Source organism: Antechinus flavipes, chromosome 4 (genome assembly GCF_016432865.1).
Source record: "Antechinus flavipes isolate AdamAnt ecotype Samford, QLD, Australia chromosome 4, AdamAnt_v2, whole genome shotgun sequence".
Taxonomy (NCBI): Eukaryota; Metazoa; Chordata; class Mammalia; order Dasyuromorphia; family Dasyuridae; genus Antechinus; species Antechinus flavipes.
In genome coordinates this window covers 164,489,035-164,516,784 of record NC_067401.1, presented here as the reverse complement: position 1 = coordinate 164,516,784, position 27,750 = coordinate 164,489,035, and the positions used below count along the sequence as shown (strand labels likewise).

Sequence of the window (27,750 nt, the reverse complement as noted above, 5' to 3'; positions counted from 1 at the left end):
CCTCTTTCCTAATTGGACTCAGAGTTCCCTGGACTCTGACACTGCTTCCCCAAGTCAGAGAAACCTTTTCCCGGTTCCCAGGGGTCTATGCCCGTCCATTGGCTCTCCGGTCTCCGTCGCTGGCATCCAGCAGGGTCCAAGCTGGATTCTAGTAGCCCTTGTGCTTCTCTCCCACTCCCACCCCCTTCTTGCTCCATCACCTCTGTTTGAGCTACGGTGTGGTCAGCAGGGGTTCATAATTACTCCTCGTCATTCATTAGCGTGGCTGGTGATTAGTAAGGGGTCAGCTTCTTCCAGAATTTTAAACAGCAAATCAGGCTGGACCTCCTGGGAAGAGCTAATGATCAGAAAACAGGGGTAGGAAGATGGCCCCGGAGGGGGGGGATTGAAGGAATGATTAATAATCCCCCAAACCAATCATTTCTCCTCAGGAGCCCTCGCACCCACATTTCCATCACTCCCGGCTCTGGTTATCGGAAGAACTTGTTCGCTAAGACTCGGGGGATTTGGCCGCTGAGGGTCTGAAGCTGGGGTCCCGGACTTCGGGAGCCGCCTGGCGGGTGACGCTATCCGGGTGGAGTGGGGGGAGGCGGCCCCTAGGGACGTCCCCTCCTCCTCCCCCCTCCTTCTGCAGCCACCGCCACCCCTGCAGCCACCGGTTGTCGCGGTCTGGAAAGTTTGTGCTGAGCGCCAGGGAGTCGGAAGCAGGGATCCCGAAGCCGGGATCGGGGCTCGGTGGTCGGGAAAGCTGAGATCCAGCCCCTGCCCTAGGACTGCGGGGAAGAGACTGGGCTCAGGACCCTCGAGAGCCGGAAGGCTCACGGCGAACACCTGCTGGCGGCTGGTAGGGTGAGCCGGGGAGAGGGGCAAAGAGGGGGGCGGCCGCTCAACTAAGGTGCGGGAGGCAGGGAGAGGGCGAAGGGGAGGAGAGGAGAGAAGAAAGGAGGGCAGAGAAGGAGCCCTTGGAGACCGTGCGGGTGTAGAGAAGGACTAGACGTGGAAGGGGAGAGAAGAGCAGAGAGAGAAGATGAAACAGAAGAGAGAAGGAAGATGATAACAGAGAAGGAAGAAGAAAAGGAAATAGAGGAAAGGGGAAGAGGAACGGAGTGGTAGCAAGGACTAAAGGGAAACACCCTGGAGAAGGAGATTTAGACTTTAAGGTGGGGACCGGCATCAGTACAGAGGTAATTGCGGACGAGCTGGGGGTCTGCTAGTGACAACTTGTCTATCTACATGAGACTACCAGTCAATATTTTTCTATTCCAACCATTTTTCTCAAGTCCCAGGTCTGAGATTGATCTCTCCCCGCCCCCTTCCCCCGCCAATTTCAGAGGCATTCAGGTTGGTTTCTTCAACATTACATTTTAAAATTAGCTTCAGCCCCCAAAGCTCCCCCGGGATTGATGGCACCCTTAAGCTCTTGCTAAGACTGGGGGAGATGGTGCTGTTATCTTTCTGGGAATCCAGCAGGCTTCTCCTCCAAGAGCCCAGTCTCGCCTCTGTCCCTGGCTCTCCTTGGACTCCCCCCCCCCCCTTTACCTTCCCCGTTTGTCACTATTTACTCCTGGGAGGAGTTGGGGATAAGGATGGGGGGAAAGGGCAAATAGTCACTATTTTCTTCCTCCTGCCATTACATCCCACTCCCTCAGAGACCCAGTTCTCCCAGGCCTTTTTGCCCACTTTATTTTTATTTGTACCCTCATACATATACCCATACATGTTTACACACACACACAAATACACACTCAGAAAACACTATTTTAGAACACCATCTGGTCTTTCCGGCTACGCATACACCGTTCACACTCACCCATATACACAAACAGAGGTGTTTGCCCTAATAATCTCAGCACCTGGGACCCTCCTTTCTTCTGTCCATCTCCAACGGGGGTGAGGTGGGGGTGAACAGACCCCAATAGTAAATCTCTCCCTTCCTTCCCATCAGCAGGTCCACTGGGCTCCTTCCCACTTGGGGGCAGCTACCTCAATTGGGAGCCAGATGCTATTTTGCCCCCAGAGTAAAGGTCATTGCCCTCTGCCATTATGGAGCCTTTCCGCAGCCCTGTGGGAAGGGAAGGTGACATCAAGTCTCCTGAGTTGTCTTTGACTTCTGACCCTCAGAGCCCAGGTTCCTCCACTGTGGGGGGCTAACGGCCCTGAGGTTCTAGAGGGAAGGGCCATGAGCCCAGGGTGAAGTCATCCCCCAGTCCCTGGCTCCCCGGAGCCCTTATTTGAAACCTTTTTGTAGGCTCCAGGAATCTAGTGTGTCAACACTGCAGGAGCCTGTGTTCTAGTGCCCTCGGGGCTATGACCTCCTGCTGCCTGCTGGGTTTCACACAAACAACACCCCCCCTCACACTCACACATACCCCCTGAACTTCATCTCCCCTTCTAGGAGCCCCTGAGAGAGGGCTCCTCCTCCCGTCCTGCAGGGCGGGAAACTTCCCAGACCCATATTCTACTCCTGCCTCCCGTCCCCCACCCCTTTTCCCTACCTCTAACTCCCAGACTCCTCAAAAGTCTGCTGCTGCTGCTCCCAGGCTCCTGCAGCATCCTCGGAGATCAGTGTGATGGTCCCTGGGAGCTCTGATACCTTCGTCACCTTGGTCCAGCAGGGCCCAAGCGCCCAGTGGGAGGCCTGGGCCCTGGCCAGCCCAGAGACTCTATGAGCAGCCATGCATGAGCCTGTTCAGCCAAGCGTGGACACGAGCGTGTGCACGCAACTGTGTGCAGGGGGTGTGAGTGTGAAAAGCGGGGCCCGGGGCCAACCACACATGTGCTTGTGACTGCCTCTGTGGTACTCCAGATCAGGTGGACACGAAAATGTGCTGGACGTCCTTCCTCTTGCCTTCCTTGGCTTTTTCCCGGCCTAGTCCTTAAGGGCTCCGAGGAAGCTTGGGGCAGCTGGATGGGACAGCGGCTAGAGTGCTGGGAGTTAGGAAAAGGAGTCTTCCCGAGTCCCCATCTGGCCTCCGACATTTCCTAGCCCAGACTCTGGGCAAGTCACTTAACTCGGTGTGCCTCAATTTCCTCATCTGTAATTCCAAATGGGGTGGAGAACATGACTGAAACAAGAAAACAACAACAAGGAATGGCCACTATTTATTCCCTCTTTCATGCTGTATCCCAGCCATCTAGGCTATCTCTGCTTGACTCACTCTCATATACAAACACATGCATACATTTAATCAGCAAGCATTTGTTAAGGCACTTTGACGCTCTCAATAAATGGCTAAGGAGATAAAGACAAAAAGTGAAAAAATTCCTTGCCCTCAAGTTAATTATAGTCTGAGGAAGATACATATAAAAAAACACACACTTTTTGAGCCCCATCTAGCTTTTTTCACCATGCATACAGATTTTTTTGTTCTAATATTGCCCTCAGCACCTTCCTAATTTTTTTTTTCTATATTGCCACTATGGATTTTTGTATCCTTCTTGTGGCCAGGGGAGGAAAAGAAATTCTGAGGCCTTGGGCCTTCCTAGGACTCGTAACCCCCAAACCATAGGAGGCTTACTGTACAGCCCATCGAGGTTAACCATGGCCCACCTTATTCAAGCATCCTTAGCCTACATCCCAATTTTATTTTGTTTTTCTATTCATCCATTTATTTATTTTTATAAGCATTTATTACTACTCTCTCCCACTGCCCCATCAATTGAATAATTAAAAAAAAAAAAGACATTCATGATAAGAGGCAGGTAGGTGGCACAGTGGATAGAGCTCCAGCTCTGAAGTCAGGAGGATCTGAGTTCAAATTTGATTTCAGACACTCAACACTTCATAGCTGTGTAATCCTGGGCAAGTCACTTCATACCAATTGCCTCAGCAAAAGAAAAAAAAAACCCTTCATGTAAATTTTTACAATCCAGCAAAACAAATCCCTCCCACATTGACTTTATATTCACCCTCCCATATTGACTTTTATTCTTGGGAACATACATTCCCATTTGAAGTCTACTACCTCTCTGGAAGGAGGTGAGTGATGGGTTTCATCTTTAATCTTCTGAATATATGGTTTATTATTACATTGATCTAAGGACTTTTTGTTTTTCTCAGTAATGTTGTTATCATTACATAAATAATAGTTCTGCTTATTCTACTCAGCACCAAGTTCATAGAGGTCTATGAACAGTATCTTCCCAAACTGTCCATTTCATAATTTCTCACAACATGAGAATATTTATTCCATTACATTCACATTCCACAGTTTGTTTAGCCATTTCCCAATAAGTGGTCAGATTAGTTTCCAATTCTGTCTACTATGAAAAGAATTGCTATAAGTATTTTTATAATATGGATCCTTTGTCTCCTTTTTTGATCTTTTTGGGGTATAGAACTGGCATAGCTGGGTCAAGGGGTATAAAATTTAAAACTTTAGAGATATAGTTTCAAATTGGCTTCCAAAATGGCTGGAGCAGTTCACAGCTCCAACAGTGTATGAATGTACATACAGCCCTTCTATATTTGTCATTATCCTCTTTCATCATCTTTGCAAATCTTAGGGATGTGAAAACTCAAGAGTTGCTTTGGTTTTCTTATCTCTGTTTATTAGTGTTTTGGAACATTTTTGACATGGTATCAATAATGTGGATATGTTGTTTTGAAAATACTCCATATCTTTTGGTCATTTGTTTATTGGAGAAGGACTTTTAGACGTAAGTTTGAATCAATTCCTTATAGATCTTCATCCAAAACATTCAACTGAGATTCATATCTCAAAATTATCCCAGAAAGCAGTTTATCTACAGAGAAGAAGCTCAATCCTTTGACAAGGAATACAGAAAGGAAACTAAGTCTTTAAAGTGACTAGGGGAAAAGGGAAATATGGTGGGAAAGTGATATTCCTGGAAATTTGACTGATTAGTACACAATGGTCCTGGAGTTATTTGCACGGTGCTAGCTCATTGATTCCAATGTGGTCAGTGTTGGCCAGAAGGATTAATTGCTGCTATGATGTCATTTTTCTTTTTTTTTTTATAAAGCTTTTTATTTTCAAGACACATGCATAGATACTTTGCACATTCACTCTTGCAAAATTTTGTGTTCCAAAATTTTTTCTCCCTCCTTTCCTCTCACCCCCTTCCCTAGAAGGCAAGTAATCCAATATATGTTAAACATGTGTGCAATTCTTCTATACATATTTCCACATTTATCATGCTGCACAAGAAAAATATTATGTCAATATTCAAAGGATAATTTTGCTATGATTTTTCAGACAAATAGAAATTTCATTTTTTCAACTTTCCTATCCTTTTAGCCATTCCAAAAATCAACTGGAAGGAGAATGAATGAGGCATGAGTGATTCCTGAGTGAAGTTGGACAAGTCACTAACTGGGCCTCAGTTTCCCCATCTGTAAAATGAAGGGACTGAACTCGGTGGCTTCTAAGGCCCCTGTCCAGTTCTAAATCAATAATTTTATGATCCAGCCATCCTGAATCACATTACTTCTTTCAGCTACATTTCTTCCTCTTATTTACTCTATCCTCATTGCACTGGGTTAAGTGGACCCAGAAAACCTTGCCAGGGACTGGCATGAGCTTGGGATTGGCGCTGCTAAGACATTGAGGTCAGGTTCCTTGGAATCTGAGAAAGTGAGAATATTTGTGCTGGGCTGGATGGATCAGAGCTGCGTCCTTGTCACGTTCCCCCTCTGCCCCAGGGATTTCTCTGCCCTCAGTGCCAAGAAGCCCAGCCAGAACCCCATATGTCCTACTAGAAAAGAGGGAACTTTTCCTCCTGGCACTTGCCATCGGCTGGCATGTTCCTCTGCCAGATACATGGAAGGCCTTGGCATGGTACCTGTGGGCCTTAGTGAGGAGGGATGTGACCCAAGGAGGTGTGGTCAGGATAGTGTTTTCTGTGATTTCAGGCCGTCTGGTCCAGATTCACTTTCTCTCCATGACTAGGGGTCAGGCAGCAAGGCAGAAGTGGGCACCCAAAGTAAAGTGTTTATCCTTCATCTCCATATTTCTGATCCTAATCCGACTGCCTAACTTGTGATGCTTTGGAGATATCTTGGTCCAGGCAGCCCGAGACGGGACAGTGTATTAGTAGTAGTTTCCGGATTCCCAATCCCAGGCTTTTGAGCTCAATCCTTCTTCCCACACATTTTTCTCTCTCTTTCCGCCTCAATCTGAAATAATTATACTTGAGTTGTTCTCTGCAGAGTGCTAACACCAACACCTTTCTTCCCTGTTCCACAACATACCCTACCTGGTCCCTAAGATCCATCTCTAGATGAGAATCCCAGAGATCAGAGACTCACTGGCCTGCCCAGCTGCCCAAACCAGAGCTGGTCTCATAGCTGGGAGTTCTGTGGTACCCATCACCATCTTCCCTCTGATTTAAGAAATTTTCTCAGGGCTATCCAGGAGGTTTCTCCCTAACTAACTAAAAAGACCTTTCTCTTTCTTCTTTCCTCTTTTTTCTTCTCTTCCTATCCCTTGCTGGATCTTTCCAGCACTTGATCCAGGATGTCTAGCCAGGTCTTTCTTTAGCCATTGCCCCTATCCTCATATTCCCACTCCCCTCACTCTACTCTCTATCTTATTCCCAGTTCCTTTTTCTCCCTACTTTGCTTATTCAGTCCATCTATCCCAAGCTTCACCTTCACCTACTTGGCTCTGTCCGCCCTAGATTGGCAGAGATTAAAATAGGAGAAAAAAAGATAAGATAGGATGAGTAGGTAATATGGGGTACAGTCCAAGGACTTTAGCCAGATGACTCTGCCAGGCCCCAGAGCTCTGCCTTTTCTGCCTAATCTATATCCTACCCTTCCTATGCTAAAAGCTTTAAGGCAGACCCTTAATGTCCATGCGTTTGCAGGGTTAGAGCTTTGGTGGAATAGGTAGTGAGAGCACTGGTCTAATTATAAGAATATAGTTCAGTAACAACCTGAGTATCATTGCAGCTATATGCACTGGAGAATTCCCATAGGAACATTCCTGAAAAGTGACTATATTCTCAATCCAGGAAACTGAGAGGACCAGGAGGATCTGTTGACTCAGATTGAATGTAAATAGCAATCAGTTCTGTTTTGGCCAGAAACCCGAGGAACTTCCCCTTCCAGGTTTATTTAGATTTTTTTTTTTTTTGACCAGGTGAAAGAGGAGAGTCTTTTTTTTTTTAAATAGTTTTTTATTTTTAAAATACATGCAAATATAATTTTCTTTTCCTTTTTGATCTCATTTTTCTTGTGCAGCATAGTATGTATAGAAGAATTGAACATGTTTCACATATATTGGATTATTTTCTATCTATGGGGAGGTTGTGGGGGGAAGGGAAGAAGAAAAATCTGGAACACAAGATTTTGCAAGGGTGAAGGTTGAAAATTATCTTTACCTTAATTGCTGCCCCCCTTAATCACTGAATAGGTGCAGTCTCAATCAAATTGAAACTTGCTGAAGACCTTATCTTAAAGCAGGGGTCCTCAAACTTTTTAAATAGGGGGCCAGTTCACTGTCCCTCAGATTATTGGAGGGCTGGACTATAGTAAAAACAAAAACTTTGTTTTGTGGGCCTTTAAATAAAGAAACTTCATAGCCCTGGGTGAGGGGGATAAACGTCCTCAGCTGCTGCATCTGTCCCGCTGGTCCTAGTTTGAGGACCCCTGCAAGTTAAAGGTCTCCCATTTCATCCAGGGCCATTTCCAGTCGTCCTGATCTGTGTCTGGTCAATGGATCCAGATGGCTCTGGAGGAAAAAGGTGACCTTGCCCAGCTTGCCCAGCCCTTTCTCCCCTAAATCCAATTCATGTGTACGTCATGATGTCACCTCCCTGCTGTCATGGTCTCTTCCAGAAGGAAGGACAAATAATAAGAACAATTCTGGTTTGTAAAACCGTTATAAAGCCTCAACGAAGCCAGGCAGATATTAGTCTGAGAAGCCAAAGCAAATGAGCTATTTGATCAGAAATCAGATGAGGTCAGGTGCCCACTGGTCTTCTCTGGCCCTTCTTCCCCGGAGCCCAGGAGAGTTTGAGAGGCCTTGGGGACAAATTTAGACATTGCTTCTTTCTGTCTTTCCCTTAGCCTGAATTGCTCTTTTTTCTCTTCCCTACAAACCTCCCATTACTTTCCCCACTGCTTTCAACTTCCATCCAGATCCTTCAGAGTCTTTTTAATAATCTTTCCCCATCATGCTTCTTCATTTTCTAGGGAAATATCTTTATGTTTTAGAACTGGGACTGAGAGTACTTGAGTCCTGCTTCTTACTTAGCCCATTTATGGTTTTTTGTTTTGTTTTGTTTTGTTTTGTACGGGCAGGGTTCCATGAGAGGTCCCTGGGACTGGGAGGATGTTCATGATTATAAAGGATCTTAGATTTAGAACTAAATTAACCATTCTCTTCCCATGGTGATTGTAAGCTTAGAATGAGATAATATTTGTGAAGTACTTTGAAACTCTTAAACATTAGCTATTATTTTAATTTTAAAATTAAATATTATTAAAGATTAAAATTAATTTAAAATTTAACAAATTTTTATTGATGCACTGATCGATTATTTTAGAGATGAGGAACCCAGAGAAAGCAATTAAGTCACTTCCTCCTAAGATTTGAATCCAGGTCATGTAATTACAAATCAAAGAACTCTTTTCCCTGCTTCTGCCAGAAAACATCATGGCCCCGGAATCTAGCTGGCACAGCACCTCATAGAGTGGCTGATGACTGTATGGTTCAGATTCACTGGCATCCCAGAAACGCTGCCTTCTGAGGCAGAGAGGAAGGCTGGTGGAATCTAAGATGGCCCAGCCCCAGATGAGAGAAAGAAAAATGACTTTCATCCTCACCAAGTTCAACTGGGGGAAAACGTCATTCCACAGAGAAAAGGAACTTGTTTCATTTCCCTCCTTCTCCTTCTCCTTTGCCTTCTTTCTTCCCTTATGGATGGAGACTATTTGGACTTCTGCGCTGTTCTAGTAGCCCTAGTGTTCCTGCCCTTGTGGTGTAGGTGCTCGCCTTGTTGTTAGCAGAGCATGATGAGCCAGAGAGAGTGAGTGGGTCCCTGTACCTAGAATACAATAGGGATGTGTGGTTTAGGTGTTTCCAATCATGTCTGGTTCTCCATGACCCCATTTGGGATTTTCTTAGCAAAGATACTGGAGTGGTTCTCCAGCTCATTTTTCAGGTGGGGAAACTGAGGCAGACAGGGTGACACGTGACTTGCCCAGGGTCACACAGCTAGAGATTGCACGAGAACTCAGGTCTTCCTGACTCCTAGTGCCCCATCCATGTGGCCACCTCATTGCCCGTGCTGGCTATACATAGAATCATGGCCCTAGGAATGTTTCCACATCTGACAACCTTTGTAATCCAGGAGGGTTTAAAGTGCCATTTTGGTGTTCCCCTGCTCCTCCTCAGGAGATCCCACACAGCCTCCACCTTCCCCCGGGGTCCAGCACAAGGACCTCCTGGCTAAATACGCGGGTGATCAAGCCCTGGAAGACAGCCCTCCTGGGAGGCCTCCTACAGCCGCTTGCCCCTGAGGGTCAGGGCCAAACAGCCGAGATGATTTTCCCAAAGGCTAAAAAATAGGTAGGGAAGGAACAGGGAGAGGGAGCTTCCAGTCTGGAGCCAGACAGCTGGAAGAGGAAACTGTCCCGTGTGCTCTCCGGCTTCCGATAGGAGATGGAAGGGAGAAGGGCTCCAGTCTCTGCTTTGGGGGATCAGAAGGAATTCTGTCTGTTGTCTTAGACAGGGCAAGGCGGTGGGCGCCACCCCGCAGAGGGGCCCTTGATAAGGAGCCCAGAAGTCGGCTGGCACCCCCGCCCCACCAATGTGAATCCCTGCCATGGCAGCCAGACCGGCATGAGGGGCCTTTAGCAGAGGGCCGGCTCTCCTTCTGTGTGTGTGGGGAAGATGTGAAGGAGAGCCGGCCTTCTGAAGGCTTCCTCCCCCCTGGCAGGAGCAAGCAGGAGCCGGAGGGAGGGCGATCAGAGCTGTTTCAGCCCGGAGGTAGGGGGTAGGGGGAAACTGGGGAGTGAATGGACTCTTTGTTAGTTAAAAGACAAATTCCAAGGCCTGAACCAGCTATAAAGGAATTAACTGGGTTTTTGAAGTGGGGATTTATGCTTTTGCTTGGCAGATCCCTGGGAGTGTAGGTGACCCCCAAGTACTGACACCTTGTAAATGCTCCAGGCCCTGGGAAGTTCACTAACCCCCCACCCAGCCCCTATGGACAGGCAGCCACCCCAACCCTAAGTCTGCACTGAGATATTGGGAAGGATGGAAGAGAATATCCTCACAATCATTTGGGTATTACTATCACCCCCATTTACAGAGGGGAAAACTGAGGCACAGAATATAAATTGGTGGGTGAGATCTGTGAGAGCCAGAAGTACAAGTGGCTGGGCCCCTCCTCCAATGTAAGAATAGCACTGGGAAATATTTTAAATTTGTCTTTGCTCATTCTGTTCTTTCATTTTGGCCTCATAGTAACCCTGTGAGAGAAATAGGAAGGATACTATTATTTCTTAAGGATGAGGACTAGAGAGGACAGGTTTAAACTCTGTCTGTAAGCAGAGATTCTTTTTTTCCTTTTTTTTTTTGGGGGGGGGGCAATGCAATTGGAGTTAAGTGACTTGCTAGGGTCTCACATCTCGTAAGTATCTGAGTTTTATTTGAACTCAGATCTTCCTGATTTCTGGTGTTGCATCCAAAGCAGAGATTCTTAACCTTATTTGTAACACAGACCCCTCTGGCATTCTGGGGGAGCCCATATACCCCTTCTCAGAATATTGTTTTTGAATACATACCATAAAATACACAGGCTCACAAAGGAAGCTAGTTACCTTGAAGTACAACTATCAAACATTTTTAAAAATCCAATTTGTGAGATAGTAGTATGTCTAGCAGCAACTTAACATAACTATGAATGTAAATGATATTTTAGGGGCTGCAACAACTGTAATTTGATATGAAAAGAGCTATCACTTCTATTGATGACCAAGATGAAGATACTGCTAATACTACTGTGGTTTATTGCCTATATATTTATCATTGAAAAAAATGTTATGATAAATGTGGAAATGTTTTTTAAACTGCACATGTTTAACCTATATTGGATTACTTTGCTGTCTAGGGGAGAGGATGGGGAGGAAGAAAAATTTCGAACACAAGGTTTTGCAAGGGTAAATGCTGAAAACTATCTTTGTATGTATGTTGAAAATAAAAGGCTATTATTAAAAAGAAGGAAAGAAAGAATTGCTAAATTTCATTCAGTTAGAAGTAACTGAGAATAAAAATGTATTTTAAAATCATTTAAATTCACAGACCTCTGAAATCTACCCACACACTAGGTAATCTGCAGACCCCAGGTTACACAGAATGAAGTAGGAGAGCAGAACTAAGAGAACATTGTATACAATAATAGCAATATTGTTTTAAGAATGGCTTTGAATGACTAAGTCATTTTGATTATTATAAATACATAAACTAAAAATAAGGCCATAGGAAGAAAAATATTATCTGCATTCAAAGAAAGAATTGTTAAATGAAAGTATGTATAGAATAACTTTATATCCATGTACCTATTTGAGGCGCTAAAGGGGAAGGGAAGAAAAAAAAGAGGAAAAACATTTACATAACTATTATATATTTTTTTAAAAACAGTAAGTTGATGAGATGATTCAGCCCATTTCCAATGATCTTGTGATGAAGAGAGCCATCAACACCCGGAGGGAGGACTGTGGAATCTGAGCGTGGATCAGCATTTTCACACTTTTTGTTGTTGTTTGCTTGCATTTTATTTTTTCTCATTTTTTTCCTTTTTTATTTGATTTTTCTTGTGCAGCAAGATAATTGTATAAATATCTATGTATTTATTGGATTTAACATATATTTCTACCATGTTTATCCTATACTGGACTACTTGCCATCTAGGGGAGGAGGTGGGGGAAGGGGGGAAAATTGGAACACAGGGTTTTGCAAGGGATAATGTTGAAGAATTATCCATGCATATGTTTGAAAAATAAAAAGTATTAATTAAAAAAATTAATTAAAAAAAACAATGACCCTTGCAAAATCTTGTTTTTTGTCATTGTTTAAAATTAAAAAAATAAAATTAATTTTTAAATTTAATTTAAATTAATTTAATTTTAAAAAATTAATTAAAAAAAACAATGACCCTTGCAAAATCTTGTTTTTTGTCATTGTTTAAAATTAAAAAAATAAAATTAATTTTTAAATTTAATTTAAATTAATTTAATTTTAAAAAATTAATTAAAAAAAACAATGACCCTTGCAAAATCTTGTTTTTTGTCATTGTTTAAAATTAAAAAAATAAAATTAATTTTTAAAAATTAATACTTTTTATTTTTCAAACATATGCATGGATAATTCTTCAACATTATCCCTTGCAAAACCCTGTGTTCCAATTTTCCCTCCTTCTCCCACCTCCTCCCCTAGATGGCAAGTAGTCCAGTATAGGATAAACATGGTAGAAATATATGTTAAATCCAATAAATACATACATATTTATACAATTATCTTGTTGCACAAAAAAAATACATACATACATGTTTATATAATTATCTTGCCGCACAAGAAAAATCAAATCAAACCCTCCCTCCAAAAGATGAGAAGCAAAATAAAATGCAAGCAAACAACAACAAAAAGAGTGAAAATGCTGATCCACGTTCAGATTCCACAGTCCTCCCTCTGGATGTAGATGGCTCTCTTCATCACTAAACAATTGGAACTCATCTGAATCACCTCGCTGTTGAAGAGAGCCATGTTCATCAGAATTAATTGTTGTATAATCTTGCTGTTGCTTTGTACAATGATCTCCTGGTCTTGCTCATTTCACTTAGCATCAATTCATGTCAGTCTCTCCAGGCCTCTCTGAAATCATTCTACTTGATTGTTTCTTACAGAATAATAATGTTCTATAACATTTATATATCATAATTTATTCAGCCATTTTCCACTTGATGGGCATCCACTCAGTTTCCAGTTTCTGGCCACTACAAAGAGGGCTCCCACAAACATTTGTGCACATGCAGGTCCCTTTCCCTTCTTTGGGGTATAAGCCCAGTAGAAACACTGCTGGATCAAAGAGTATGCACAGTTTGATAACTTTTTGAACATAATTCCAAATCGCTCTCCAGAGTGGTTGGATCAGTTCAAAATTCCACTAGCAATGTATTAGTGTCATAGTTTTCCCACATTCCCTCCAATAATAGTAGCCTTTTTTCTTTTCTTTTTTTTCTTTTTTTCCCTTTTATTATTATTATAGCTTTTTATTTACCAAATATATGCATGGGTAATTTTTCAACATTGACCTGCAAGGATCATTGTTGAAAAATTATCCATGCCTATATTTTGAAAATAAAAACTTTAATAAAAAATAGTAAGTTTTACATAATACAAATGTGGTTTCATGTGCTATCATATTTTTTTTATTATTCTGTGTTATGGAAATGCTTGTTTTATTCTATAAATTAAAATTTAAATAAATTTTTTAAAAATCCTCAGCAGATCAAGTCATATACAGCTAGCCAGTGGTAAAGCAGGAAGAAGACAAGTCTCCTGACTCTAAACCTGTGGAGGCTTTTTCCTTCATTTTAATTCAATTTTATTTTATTTTCAGGTCCAAGTATATACCTCAATCTTTGACCTTCATTCTGACTTCATTCCCTTTCTCTCTGGAGGTGAGTAGCATGTTTCATCATGAATCCACTGGGATTATAGATGGTCACTGTGCTATTGGTCAGAGTTCCAAAGTCTTTCAAAGTTGTTTGTCTTTAGAATCATTTTTATTATTGTATAAATTGTTGTCTTGGTTCTCCCCTAAAGCCTACTTCCTCTAGCTCCCAACGAGAGCTAAATGTCCTTGGGAAATTTCAGTGGATAGTTGCCACCAGACCTCTGATGCCCACCCAGATGTGGGCCACAGCTGTCCAGAGGCATGCTTCTCACTCATGTCTTGTTGCTACTGCTGTTGATCTCCTGTCAGGTGAGCCCTTCCCCCGCCCCTTCCTCCACATCCTGGACCCTTTCCCCTTTACTCCCGGTCCCTAGCTTTGGGTCCTGTGCCATTCATCTCTCCTGCCCCTCAGCTGCAGGCTTCTTCTGCCCAAGTGATGGATTTCCTCTTTGAAAAATGGAAGAGCTACAGCGATGAGTGTCACTACAACCTGAGCCTGCTGCCCCCTCCCACGGGTGAGGCCCCCTGCTCCAGGGCCACCCCTCCAGCATGGTCCCAAGCCTTCCCTATTTCCAAGCTTTCTGCCCTGTCAGCCCCTTCAGGAAACTGCTTGGCAAGGCAGCTTTCTATTTATTTTGTTTTAAACATCAGCATTACAAGCTCCCTAGTTAAGAGAATAGGGAAAGAGATAACTGGATGAAAATGACATTAAAGGATTCAGTCATTTTTTTTTAGTTGTGTTTGATTCTTCCTGACCCCATTTTGGGTTTTCTTGGCAAAGATACTGTGGGAGTTTGCCATTTCCTTCTTCAACTCATTTTACAGACGAAGAAACTGAGGCAATTAGGGTCAAGACACATAGCTAATAACTGTCTGAGCCCAGATTTGATTTCAGGAAGAAGAATCTTCCTACTCCCAGGTCTGGTACCTTGTTTACTGTGCCACAAAGGTGCCCCTGATTTTAAAGGCAACAATGCAAAGAAGATTTTAAAATGAAATAGGAAAAACATTTATTTAGTATTTTTTATAGGCAAGATATCATGCTTAGGGCTTGACTGGAGTACAAAAAATGAAATTGGACTCAGTCCCTACTCTCAAGGAGTACAACCTAGAAGGTGAGATAAGATACAGAAACAAATATTTACAACACAAATTTGATTGGATTTAAGTATAAAAATCCCCAGTGATATTGTGAGAACTTAAGAAAGGAGGAGAAGCCCACCTTCTTCATCCAGGCTCCAGTCATAGAGGAAAGCAGTTTGAGGGACTGTGGGGTCAGGGCTGCGCCATCTCAGATGAAGAAGGTTAACAGTCTCAAATGGGAGCAATCGGGGGGGCCAAGAATAAAGAGGGGGCTGGGGCCAGAGCCACCCCCTTTCTTCTCCTCCCTGCCCCACAAGCAGAGCTGGTCTGTAACAGGACCTTTGACAAATACTCCTGCTGGCCGGACACCCTCCCCAACACCACAGCCAACATCTCCTGCCCTTGGTACCTGCCTTGGCATCATAAAGGTAAACTTTAGGGACTGAGAGAGGGGCAAAGAGATGTAGGGACTGCGTTAGAGGGGAGCCTTAACGAGCCCCAGTGTGCCCCCTTCTAGTGCAGCACCGATTTGTCTTCAAGAAATGTGGACCTGATGGGCAGTGGGTCAAAGGGCCCCAAGGCCAGGCCTGGCGCAATGCTTCTCAGTGTCAAATGGACATCAGTGAGCTCTGGTCACAGGTCAGTGGGGAGTCTTGGCTGGGGAAGGGGATCAGCTGGGAGTGCCCAGACAAGGCAAGCTCTTGACCACATTCTCACTTCCCAGAACAAGTCTGCTCAGATGTACAGCAGTTTCCAGGTGATGTACACTGTGGGCTATTCATTGTCCTTAGGAACGCTGCTCCTTGCCCTCCTTATCCTGCTGGGCTTCAGGTACCTGGAAAAAGATAGCTTGGGGATGTGGGAAGGGTGGGCAGGGCTTCTTGGGACTACGTAAAAGGCAGCTCCAGGTTTGCAAAAACACTTTACTATTTGAAACTCACAAAAAAATTAGGAATAATATTAATAATACTACAATCATGGCCTATTTACAAACTGGAAAACTGAGGCACAGAATGGTTAAGTGATTTCTATCTCTGAGGTCTCAGGAGCTATAGTTTCTGGTTGTCATAGACATTTTAAGAGTAGGGAGATTGAAACAATGGGAGAATTGGGAGGGGAAAATGCCAACAGTATCAAGGAGAAGCCTTGATTCTAAAAAGTTCAAACTAGACCTGGATCCAAATCTTGGCTCTTCTACTTACTACCCATGTGACCTCATGTTGGTCACTTTCTAGACCTAGTTTCCTTGGCTGTAAATTGACCACTAAGATCCTTTCCAGCTCTAACTATGATTTTATGGGGACTTTGCTGTTTAATCATTTTTCAGTTGTATCCCAGTCCAATTCAATTTCGGATTTTCTTGGCAAAAGCACTTGAGTAGTTTTCTATTTCCTTCTTCAGCTCATTTTACAGATGAGGAAACTGAGGCACACAGATTGAAGTGACTTGCCCAGAGTCACTTAGCTAGTAAGTGTCTAGGGTCAGATTTGAACTCAGGAAGATGAGTCCTGCTCACTTGTCTCAGTGCTCTATGCACTATGACACTACCTGGCATCCTTTGTGGAAATATTGGGGTGGGAAAGCCCACAGGAGGAGTTTCTGCATTTGGAGGTGCCTTTGTGAGAACAGGGCAAAGACTGAGGAAGATGGAATAGATACTGGGAGGGGATAAGGAGTCCAGAGAGTGCCTGGACGGCTAATTGGAGAGGCTGGGTAGGCGCTTTCATTCCTGCTCTTCCCCCACAGCAAGCTGCACTGTACCCGTAACTACATCCACATGAATCTGTTTGTCTCCTTCATTCTCAAGGCCAGCTCTGTGCTGGTCATTGATGTCCTGCTCAAGACGCGATACAGTCAGAAGATTGGAGATGACCTCAATGTGAGCGTCTGGCTCAGTAATGAGGTCAGTGCCTCTGGACAGACCTTTTCTCTCTTGCTTCTCCTGACCCTTCTCATTCAGTCTCCTTTGGTGGATTATTATCTGTGTCGTGCTCCCTACTTGTGAAGGTGCCCTGAGGTTCTGTTCTGGACCCTCTTCTCTTTGCCCTCTCTTCTGGTTCCCTCATTAGCTCCTCTGGGTTCATTTATCATCTCTATAAAGATAACTCCAAGATTTGCAATATTCTAGTCTCCTTTGTGGAACTCCAATCCCCTGTCATCAACTGCCTATTGGACAAGGATGTCCTGGAGATGTCTCAAACTCAAAATGTCCAAAACAAAACAAATCTCATTATCCTTTCCCCCAAACCCATTTCTCTTTGGAGCTTTACTGTTACTAACAAAGGCACAACTATTCTTTCATTCAGGTTCCCATGCTAGGTTTGCGTCTAGATATCATACTTCTCAGTCCTCACCTTGCATAGCCAATCATTTGCCAAATTTCATCATTTCTTTCTCCACAACATCTTCTAAATATTCCTCCTACTTCCTCTTCTTCACACATTATTTCATCTCTCATTTGCCTTTGCATTGGCTATCCTTCATGTCTGGATTGTTCTTTCTCCTCTCAGAATCCTGAGTTTCCTACAAGATTCAGCTTTAGCACCTACTTTTGCTTGAGGCAACTCCAGCTGCTAGTGCCTTCCCTTCCAAGGTTACCTTGGATGTTTCAAATATTCAAATGCACACACAATTATAAATATATATATATATATATTAGAGAGAAAGTAAGAGAAAAAAGGAGGGAGGAAGGGAGACAAAAAAAGAAAGAGTATATGTCTTTTTTTTTTTTTTTTTTTTTGGTGTTGCTTTGGCAGTTCTTTTTTTTTTTTTTTTTTAATTTTATTTTATTTAATAATAACTTTGAATTGACAGAATCCATGCCAGGATAATTTTTACACAACATTATCCCTTGCAATCACTTATGTTTTGTTTTTTTCCCCTCCCTCCCTCCTCCCCCCCCCCAAGATGGCAAACAGTCCTATATATGTTAAATATGTTGCAGTAGGAGTATATGTCTTACTCAGAGAGAGAAGAAATAAAAGGAAGGAAGGAAGGAAGAAAGAAGGAAAGAAAGAGAGAGGGAAAGAAAGAGAAAGAAAGAAAAAGAAGGAAAGAAAAAAAGAAAGAGAAAGAAAGAAAAAAAGAAAAGGGAGGGAGGGAAGGAGAAAGGAAGGAAGAAAGAAAGGAAGGGAGGGAGGAAGGAAAGGAGAGAGGGAGGAAGGAAGGCAAGGAGGGAGAAGGGAGGGAGAGAGGGAAGAAGGGAAAAAGGAAGGGAGGAAGGGAAGAAGGAATAGAAGAAAGAAGGAAAGTAGGAAGGAAGGGATCAAAGGAAGAGAAAAAGTAAGGGAAGAAAGGAAGGAAGAGAAAAATGAAGGGGAAAAAGGAAGGAAGGAAGGAAACAAGGAGGGAGGGAAGGAAGAAAAAAGAGAAAGAGAAGCAAAGAAGGAAGGAAGGAAGGAGGGAGGGAAGGAAGAAAGAGGGTGGGTGGGTATAAAGCCTGGTGTGGGGTATCTGTGGTACCCACTCCCATGTCAGTATATGTGCCAGGCGGTGGCAGGGTGCCGAGTGGCCACGGTGTTCATGCAGTACGGCATCGTGGCCAATTACTGTTGGCTGCTGGTGGAAGGTGTCTACCTGCACAACCTGCTGGTGCTGGCTGTCTTCTCAGAGAAGAGTTACTTCAACCTCTACCTGGGCATCGGATGGGGTGAGCTGGAGGCCAGAAAACAGGGCATATGGTAGGGGGCTGGGAGCGGGGTTGGGGGAAAGGGGAGCTGGAGATTGTGGTAAGGATTCTGCAGTGTTTGAGCCCTGGCTCCCCCAGGGGAGGGACAAGGGGGAAATCTCATCTTATCTGTCTCCACAGGGGCCCCCATCCTCTTTGTCATCCCCTGGGTTGTGGTGAAATTTTTCTATGAGAACATCCAGTAAGTACCAGAAGCTAATGGGGGATAGAGAGGGGAGCAGAGGGAGAGGGACCATAGGACTTTGGGAAGGTGAAGGTAGAGGAAGGTTATATCCTGGGACAAGTGAGGGGTAAAGGTAAATTTAGGAGACATATGTCTCCATAAGGGGATCCCACTCCATGAGCTCTGCCTTGGGAGATCTCTTGGGCAAGGTGCCAGGGATTTTTACCTAGGCGATAGGTTTCCCCCTTCAATTTCTAGACTTCTTTTCTTTGTCTAGCTCATTCTGAGATTGTATTTGTGTAGTATCTGGGTATTATAACTCTGGGCATGTTGAAGTGTGGTGGGTAAGAGCTTAGCTGGTGCTCCTGGCAGTGAACGTGTCTGTGTGTATTTGTATATGGGCAACTGAATCTTGGGCTTTATGTGTGTGTGTTGCTATGAGTGCATTTGTGATTAATTATATGACTGTGTGTTGGTGTCTCATTGGTTACCCAATGACAGCAAAGGTAGTATCTGTTTGTCCCCCAAAATGGACTGCTTTCTGCATGCATTTGTAATATCTGGCATTTACTTTCTCCTTCAACCTTCCCCTTCTTAAACTTTTTAAGACTGTCTGGCCATAAGAATGTGTGTCCCTGGATCTTGTGGTTATGATTAGTGATTCATATCCTGTGGAATGAATTGGATTCATGTTTAATCGCTGCTGGATTGAAGAGGAACAGAGCTTGGAACAGATATATGTCACCCCACAGATAACTCATCCCTTTTTTCAGATGCTGGACCAGCAATGATAACATGGGTTTCTGGTGGATCCTCCGATTCCCTGTCTTCCTAGCTATCCTGGTGAGTACAATATCACCCAACCACCAAACCCTCCAATTGATTCCATGCTTCTCCTCCATCATTTTTCTGGTTGGTCAAACCATGGTTTGGTCAATCATTTGTCTAGGCAGTTAATTGCTCAGCTAGACAGTTGGCTGATTGGTCAACCAATCATAACATCATAAAATATTAGAGTAGGATGAAAATTTACAGATCATCGAGTCTAAGCTTCAGGAAATATTTATTGATGAGAAAACCAAGGCTTGAGAGAGGCAATCACATTAAACCTATTTCCATCAATGGTAGCATAGCCACTAAGGCTTTATACCATAGAGGAATATTTCACTGGTCTCTCCTTCCCCTTCCCTGCTTATGTACAATCATCCAGTTCTATCAGTTCTTCTTTCAATGTGCCTTATAATGGCCCTTTATTTTATTTCTGCTGCCAGATCCCTAGACTATTGAAATGAATACAACTTGACTGACCTCATATTAGCCTCTCATATCCACTTCATCCTTATCCAATCTCAAATTCATTTGTTATTTTTGCATATCACATCTCTACTCAGGACCACACTCACACTAACTCCCCATTACACATAGATTAAAGTTCAAATTCCTTATATTCATTCTTTACAGTCTTTTGTTCATGCTATTTCCCAACCTCATACTTGCCTTTACACTATCCTTGTTCAAATTTTTCTTATCCTTGAAGGTTCTATTTCTATATGAAGCATTTCATGATCACTTCATTCCCAGTAGATCTTATCTAAATGTGTCAAAACTTATCATTTGAATCGCATATGTATTGGCTCTGAATCACATACTGTCTTTGACATTCAATCAGTTGATTGGCCAAGCAGTCATTTGGATCAAGCAATCATTAAGGTGATTAGTTAGCCATTCAATTGGTCAGTAGATTAACTTATCATATGATTGCTTGGTCCACTAGTCAATTGATCAGTCAAGTTGGTTGGTTAGTCCAGTGAGTTGACCAGGCAGACAACCAATTCTCTCCACTAGTTGACTGGTTTAACTGTCAGTCAGCTGGTTATTTCGAGCTCAAATATAAGCTATAAAAGCTCTTACTAACCTATATACATAAGTGGCCCCCCCTATTTTAGTTCTTCAAATTTCACCATTCTAATAATCTATTTTAAAGAGATCCATCTTACACTTCCTTTTGTCTTAATCTCTTCATTCCTTGTTAGCAACAATCCATTTGTTTGATTGATTAGTCATTTGATCAGTTGCTCACTGAGACCATTAGTCAGTCAAAAGCACTTGACCATCTGGTCTATCTCTCATCCCTCCCCATATCCAATTTATTGGCAAGACTTGTTGATTTTACCTCGGCAAAATATCTTGACCATCCCCTCCTCTGTGCTTTGACTTTGCCACTCTAGTGTAAGCCCTCATCAAGCTCATCTTGGGCTATTACAACGTCTCTGGTGAGTCTGCCTGCCTCAAGTCTCTCCCCACTCCAATTCATCTTCCATTCAGCTACCAAAGGGATTTTTCTCAAGTGCAAGTCCAACCATGTTACTCCTGCTCAGTAAACTACTGGCTCCCTATTATCTCCAAGATCCAAAACAAAATTTTCTATTTGGCATTCAAAGTCCTCCACAACCTGTCTCTCTTCATATACATACGTACATTTCAGTCTTCTTATATCTTTTTACAAATACTTTTTAATCCAATAACACTGGTTCCTGGCTTTTACATGAACTAGACATTTTATCTCGTGGCCACAGACCTTTCTCTGGCTGTCACTCATGCCTGGAACACTTTCTCTTCTCTGCTCTTCTCTGTCCCAAGTTTCCTTGAAATCTCAACTAACATCCTTTCTTTTAATAGAAACCATCCCAATCCTTAATTATAGTATCTTCCTTCTGCTAATTACTGTTAACTCCTGTTAATTACTCCTATTGACCTTGAAAGTAACTTCCTTTGTATATATTTGTTTGCATGTTATTTCCTCCACTAGTTGTAAGCTGCATGAAGGAAGGAACTGTCTTTGCCTTTTTTCATATATACATTCCCAACACTTAGCACTGTGCCTGGCTTATAGTAGGTACTTAATAAATGTTGATTGATTGATTGATTGGTCATTTGGTCCAGTCAGTCAATTGGTTAGCCAAGTAGTCAGTTTGTTATTGACTAGGCAGCCAGTAGGTCAGTAAGTCAGCTGATTAGTTCAAGCATAATTATGAGCTATAAAGAAACTATCATTTATACAAATATCAGGAGTCTTTCCTTTTTTAGTTCCTCATATTTCATCAATCCAATTATGTGATCAATAATCAACAGGTGTGTCATTCAGGTAGTTGTCTGGTTCCTTGATTCATCAGTGAGCCAATAACACCATTTACTGACTATCTTTCTGCAAATACTATGCTAAGTGTTAAATGGAGATATGAAGACAGAATCTTTTAAATAATTAAATAATTTTATATATAAATATCGTGTAATATAATTTATATGTATATAATAAAATAATAAAAATAGACATGAGAATAACATTGGAGACATACCTAAAAAGTATAGAAGCCGGGCTGAATGGTCAAAATATTAACCAAATTCTTTAGAAATAAAAAAATTTGAATTAAAAAAAAAAAAGCAACCTGATGTTTTCTTCTTTTACTGTGCTAGTTTTATAGAGCAGAAATCTGTTTTGATTAAGGCAGTACATAGAAAGGGGAGAATTTCACAAGACATAAGCTAACCATGAAGTTAGAAAACTATAATTATTTACAATTTCCAGGGAAGAGAAAGGAATATGCATTTCTGTAGAGCCAAGCACTGTGCTAAGTGCTTCTTACAAATATTATCTCATCTATAAGATGATCGACTATAGTAGACGCAACTATCATGTGCATAAATGCTTTTTCCTTCTTGTGGTTTTTTCCCTTTTGGTCTGATTTTTCTTACACATGACAAATATGGAAATATCTTTAAAAGTATTATACATATATAACCTATATTAGATTGCTTGCTATCTTGGGGAAGGGGGAGGGAGAAAATTTTAGAATACAAAATCTTACAAAAATGAATGTTGAACCATCTTGACATGTATTTGGAAAAATAAAATAATATTGAGAAAAAAATTTAAATTATTTATTTTATCTTCACAACAAACCTGTAAGGTGAGGAAACTGAGGCAAACAGGATTAAATAACTTGCCTAGTGTCACACAGCTAATAAGTGTCTAAAGCCAAGTTTGGACTCAGGTCTTCCTGGCTCTAGACCCAAGGAGTGAACCTAACAGCTGCTTTTTCTAGAACTTGGACCAAGGAGTAGCCCACTTTCTCTCTCTGAGTTGCTACTGCTCTTCTCTACAGATCAACTTCTTCATCTTCATTCGTATCATCCAGATCCTCATTTCCAAACTTCAGGCTCACCAGATGCGATACACTGACTACAAATTTCGGTGAGTAGCTGGCAGAGTGTGAGTATATGAGAATGTGTATAATTTACTAGACCCCAGTTCATTGTCTGTTCCCTGCCTTCCACAGAGACAAGGTGCTAATATAGTAGCATTAATAATAATATTGATGATGATAATGATGATGATGATGATGGGGATGGGGATGGGAAGTAGACTTTTGCTTTCATTGGTTTAGAGCACTTCAGGTGAGGAAACTCCATTAATTAATGCAGGTCAACACCTTCTCTTCTTAGGGATATCAAAGGCAGAGGTGTCAAACATGAAGCAATGCAGCCCATAAAAAATGTAGTTTGGAAATATTTAACAAAATAAATAAAATTCAGTAAAATATAGAAAATGTCAAAATTTAAAACTAAGTTGATCTGTGATCCTCGAGATCTTTGTGTATAGATTAATGTATCCCATTTCTATTTGAGTTGGACACCAACTGAGGTGCACTAGGGCACTGAAAGATTAAGTTATTTGCCCCAGGGACACACAGCCAGAACATGTCAAAGGTGGAACTTGAACCCAGATATTTCTGGCATTGATACAAATGATCTACTAAGGCAGTTTACTTCTCAGCCACCACCACTATCACCTTACATTCATTTATGTAACACTTTATAGACTATTTGTAGTGCTTTCTTCACAACCATCCTGTGAGGTAAATAGTGGAAGTCTTGTTATTCTCATTTTATAGGTGAGGAAATTGAATTTCAGAGAGGTTTAAGGAAGTGTTGGAGGGTACAGCCAATAAGTGGTAAGACACCTCAGAAAAACAATCAGGCAAGGACTTGGAGTTGGGGGGTAGCTGTTGGGGAGGTATAGATAGGGACAGCCCTTGACATCCTACTCCCAGAAGGATGCCTTCTAGACCTTTTCCAGACCTTGTTCTGCATCACGTCCATAGGGTGTGTCTGTGGCTACATTCTGGGAATGACTTAATATCCCTCCTGGCAGGCTGGCCAAGTCAACGTTGACTCTGATCCCTCTTCTGGGCATCCATGAGGTGGTGTTTGCCTTCGTGACGGATGAGCATGCCCAGGGCACCCTACGCTCCATCAAGCTTTTCTTTGACCTCTTTCTCAGTTCATTCCAGGTGAATATCTTGACACTTATAGCCCTAATGTCCCCAAGCCCACTTCAGGACTGATGCTCTGTCTCCCTTTTCCCCGGCCTGCTGAAGTCCTTTTCTCCAGTTTGCTGGTGACCATGGAAGGCTGTGGGTGCTGCTTTTCTCTGTCCTGATTTGGCTTTCTCTTCTACCCTAGGGCATGCTGGTGGCAATTCTCTATTGCTTCGTCAACAAGGAGGTAAGGGTGACCTTCTCAGTCCCCATTCTAGGGAACCTTCCCATTTTTTTATGTCCCCTGTGTGAAGCCAGTCTAAAGTATCTGTATTCACCCTGATGGATAAGGAGCCAGGGAGAGTCAAAGGAGCAAAGCTGAGCTTCTCACCTTCAATCTAGGGGCTGGTCCTGCTGTTTATCATATAAATCTCTTAGGTTCAATAGCTTATAGAAGGCACAATCCTTGAGAGATCTTACCCTGGACCTCTTGTACAGAGAAAGAAATAGAGGTTCAGAGAGGGGAAGGGTCTTTCTTGGATGATATACCTGGTTAAAATAGCAAATCCAGGCTCAGAACACAGGTCTCCTGATTGTCCATGCAATGTCCACCCCATTTAGCCTCTCAGTATGCAGTGGCTTTCAATAGGATCCCATCTTGGGTTTTCTGTAACTTCCCTCTGCCCATACCAACTGTGCCCTTCTAAACCAGCTCCTCTGCCCATGAATATATGTTACTTGCGCCCATATGGATTCCTCTCAGCCCCCAACATGCTCCCACCTCCAAGTGCATATATGTGAATGTGCCCAATCACTGGCTGGCAGGTTCAGGCAGAGTTGCTGAAAACCTGGCGTCGTTGGCAGCTCGGGAGGGCCCTGGAGGAGGAGCATCGCCACACGTGCAGCCACATGAGCTCCGGCCGGCCGGGGTCCACCTGCCCTGGGGAGAAGCGCCAGCTGGTCAGCTGTAGCAGCACCAGCAATGGGGCAGGAGGCAGTCAGGCAAACGCTCTAACTCGAAGCTCCTATCTTGAGAAGACTGGGGTCAGCTCCTGTGACCCAGACACTGAGGACAGGGGAACCACCTTTCCTGGGCTGGCAGAGAGCAACTTCTGAGCCTTCTGTGTGAGGAAGGGGCTTCTGGACCCAGAGCCTGGAACCTGGAAGGTGGAGCAGCAGGTCAGGAGAAACCTAGAAAGTCGAGGGAGCCCATCTGGAGAGAGGTGACATTACCCAAAGGACTCAGAGGCAGTGTGGTGCTGTGGAAAAAAACACTCAGTTGACTCAGCTTGGTGGTTAACTAGTTGTGTGACCTTAGGCAAATATTTTCCCCACTCTCAATTTTATTTTCTATATTTGTAAATGAGTCGGACTAAGTGAGTTCCAAGGTTCCTTTCAGCTCTAATAACCTAGAAATCTAAAATCTAGAGTCTAGAATCTGTAGCCCAGAAGTTGGAGATCAGTGTCTTAAGGCTAAGGGAAAGACAGGCAGATGGAATGAATTGTGGTGGGAGAAGGGAAGCAGAACAAGTGCCCTGGTACTCCCCTGTCTGGGTACCAAGTAGTGCTATCTGTCCTTTCTGTAGCTCTTGCTACAGACAAAAACCAGACTCATAGAGAATGTGGACCAGCGTCTCCACATGGAGTCATATCTGTGTAGCAAGTGTTAATGGGATGGTGTGGTATTAAACCACTCCTATTTCCTCCTGCCCTCCTACTGACTTATCCAAATAGGTTTTCCAGTATGAATGTTCTTTCTCCATTCTGGAAAGTGGTATGAAAGAATCTGTAACTCTCCATATCTTTTTGCTAGTTCCAAGTTCCCAGCCAAAGACAACTATTTCTGGCAAAACACCTCAGTGTTATTTCTATGTCTTTCCTGGGGATGTTTTCCCCTCATTAGCTTCCTCCAGACCATATTCCCAATAAGTTCACCTTGACTAACAGATGAGGTGATTCACATGTGAAGACAGTATCTAACATAATTAAGGTAATTAAAATATAAAGACAACCAACATATTATCTTTACAAACACAAAATAAAGGTTTAAAGCAAATAAAAATAAGCAGACTTTCTTCATGCCCAAAGGAAAACCTCTGGGCTCATGTGAAAGAGCTCAATATAGGATTACCTCCTTGGAATCATAATAGTGAAGGAAGAGGTTTGGGAAATTGGAACAGCTTCTGTCAAAGTAGCTTCATTCCCAGAGTTTCAGCCCCTTTCTTCTTGGCGATTGCCTCAACCCATAATCCCTCTCTCCCCAGTTCTCTATGGCTTCTAAAAACTTCTCTTTTTTCCAGCTTTATGAGTCTTTTACAGGTCCCTTTAGAAAATGGGATCTTTCAAGACTTTTTTCCAGACTCAATGAACTGACTTCTACAAGTCACCCAGACGGGTGACCCATCATTCCTCCTCCTATCATGTGGCTTCCTTTCTGATTCATTCGAGGGACCTCATAATTTGTACCTCATAAAGGGATTTACCAGCATGGTCAAATTTTTGCACCTAGTTTCAATACCACTATCCCTTTTCTGTGATTAAGTCTGTGAAAGACCAACTCCCTTACCTGTTTTCCTTCCTCCTTCCCTGATGTCATGTCAAACTCTGTCTCAGATCCCAGGAACCATCCAACTGATCTCTGCACAGCAGGGCAGGGAATGTGGACCAGTCAGTTGGGGTGACATAGACGGCAGATAGATCCTGCAGGTCTCCATGGAGAAGAAAGCTCTGGATGTCAATGAGCATTTAGGGATCGGAGCCAGGCTGGGGTGGAGGGGGAATGAGGAAGGAGGAGAGTCAATATGTTGTGTGTGATGTCTCTGTGTGTTTATGTGCACGTGTCTTGATTTCTGTATATGTTCCTGCATGCATGTGAATTTGTAATGCTGCAAAATAAATAACTCCCACAGTTCTTCCTGATCTGCACTTTCCTTGCATACCTTGGGGGGAAGGTGAAAAGTGGACAAAGGATGGTGACTTAGGATGACAAGAAGAACCCTCTTTCCCTATTTTAGGACAAAATTAGAGGAGTATTACTATGACAGTACCAAGCCAAGAAGAGTAGAACAGAGGCTGATAGTGGATCAATAGACTGGATCATTGGGGCAAAGGAGAAATAACTGCAATGTGAAGGAGGCTGCCTCATTAGCATCTCTTCCCTAATGTTGGAGCTGAGGAGCCCAGAAAGAGTATCAAGGATGGAGGGACCCTGTAGGCAAAGAGGCTGAAGGAGGATGTGGAATGTGTAGAAAAGACTTTGGGAGCCTCAGGGACTTTGCCCAAACAGATGTACCAGCTCTGAGAACTATCCAGACCCTGACAGAATTGGGGGAAGATCCAGTCTATGCACTCCTAATTTGCTTCTCCAGAGAGATTGGTACCAGGGACTAGGGCTGCTGCTTCAACTACTAAGTGAAATGCAGGGCTGGGCAGGCCATGATTGGTGAACTTTTTCCTGTGACTCTAACTCTGCCTCACTTAAATCCAATTCATGCAGGAGTCTTTGAAAATGAAGGATAAACAACAAGTTGAGAAAGGAAAAGTCTAGTGGGGAATAACCAAATAATTGGTTTATTAAACCAATCTTGTGGGTTCTGACCTCCCCCTCTTCCCTATGAGAGAAAGAAGCAGAAAAACTTGCTGTCTGCTCTAGCTAGCAGTATGGTCTGGAGTTGAAGGCTCTTTCCACTCCACCATCCATCAAACTGATCTTCCTAAAGTGCAGGTAGGATCATATTATTCCCTCCTCATCCCCCCAATTCAATAAAGTCCAGAGGTTTTCTGTTAACTCCAGGAACAAATAGAAAATCCTGTTAGCCTTTTCAAGTCCTTCATAACCTAGCTCCTTT

At 42.9% G+C, this 27,750-nt stretch overlaps 1 protein-coding gene across 1 annotated transcript; it reads left to right on the top strand.

Moving 5' to 3' along the window:
• The first annotated feature begins 231 nt into the window (after positions 1-231).
• GCGR (glucagon receptor) lies at positions 232-26,813 on the top strand. Its single transcript, XM_051995371.1, has 15 exons — positions 232-849; positions 13,594-13,654; positions 13,800-13,959; positions 14,063-14,165; positions 15,054-15,161; positions 15,251-15,372; positions 15,458-15,564; positions 16,480-16,636; positions 18,223-18,382; positions 18,542-18,602; positions 19,358-19,427; positions 22,748-22,836; positions 23,797-23,935; positions 24,108-24,149; positions 24,728-26,813. The coding sequence occupies exons 3-15, from the start codon at positions 13,912-13,914 to the stop codon at positions 25,016-25,018; spliced, it is 1,497 nt and encodes a 498-aa protein (XP_051851331.1). The 5' UTR covers positions 232-849; positions 13,594-13,654; positions 13,800-13,911; the 3' UTR covers positions 25,019-26,813.
• The last annotated feature ends 937 nt before the right edge of the window (positions 26,814-27,750 follow it).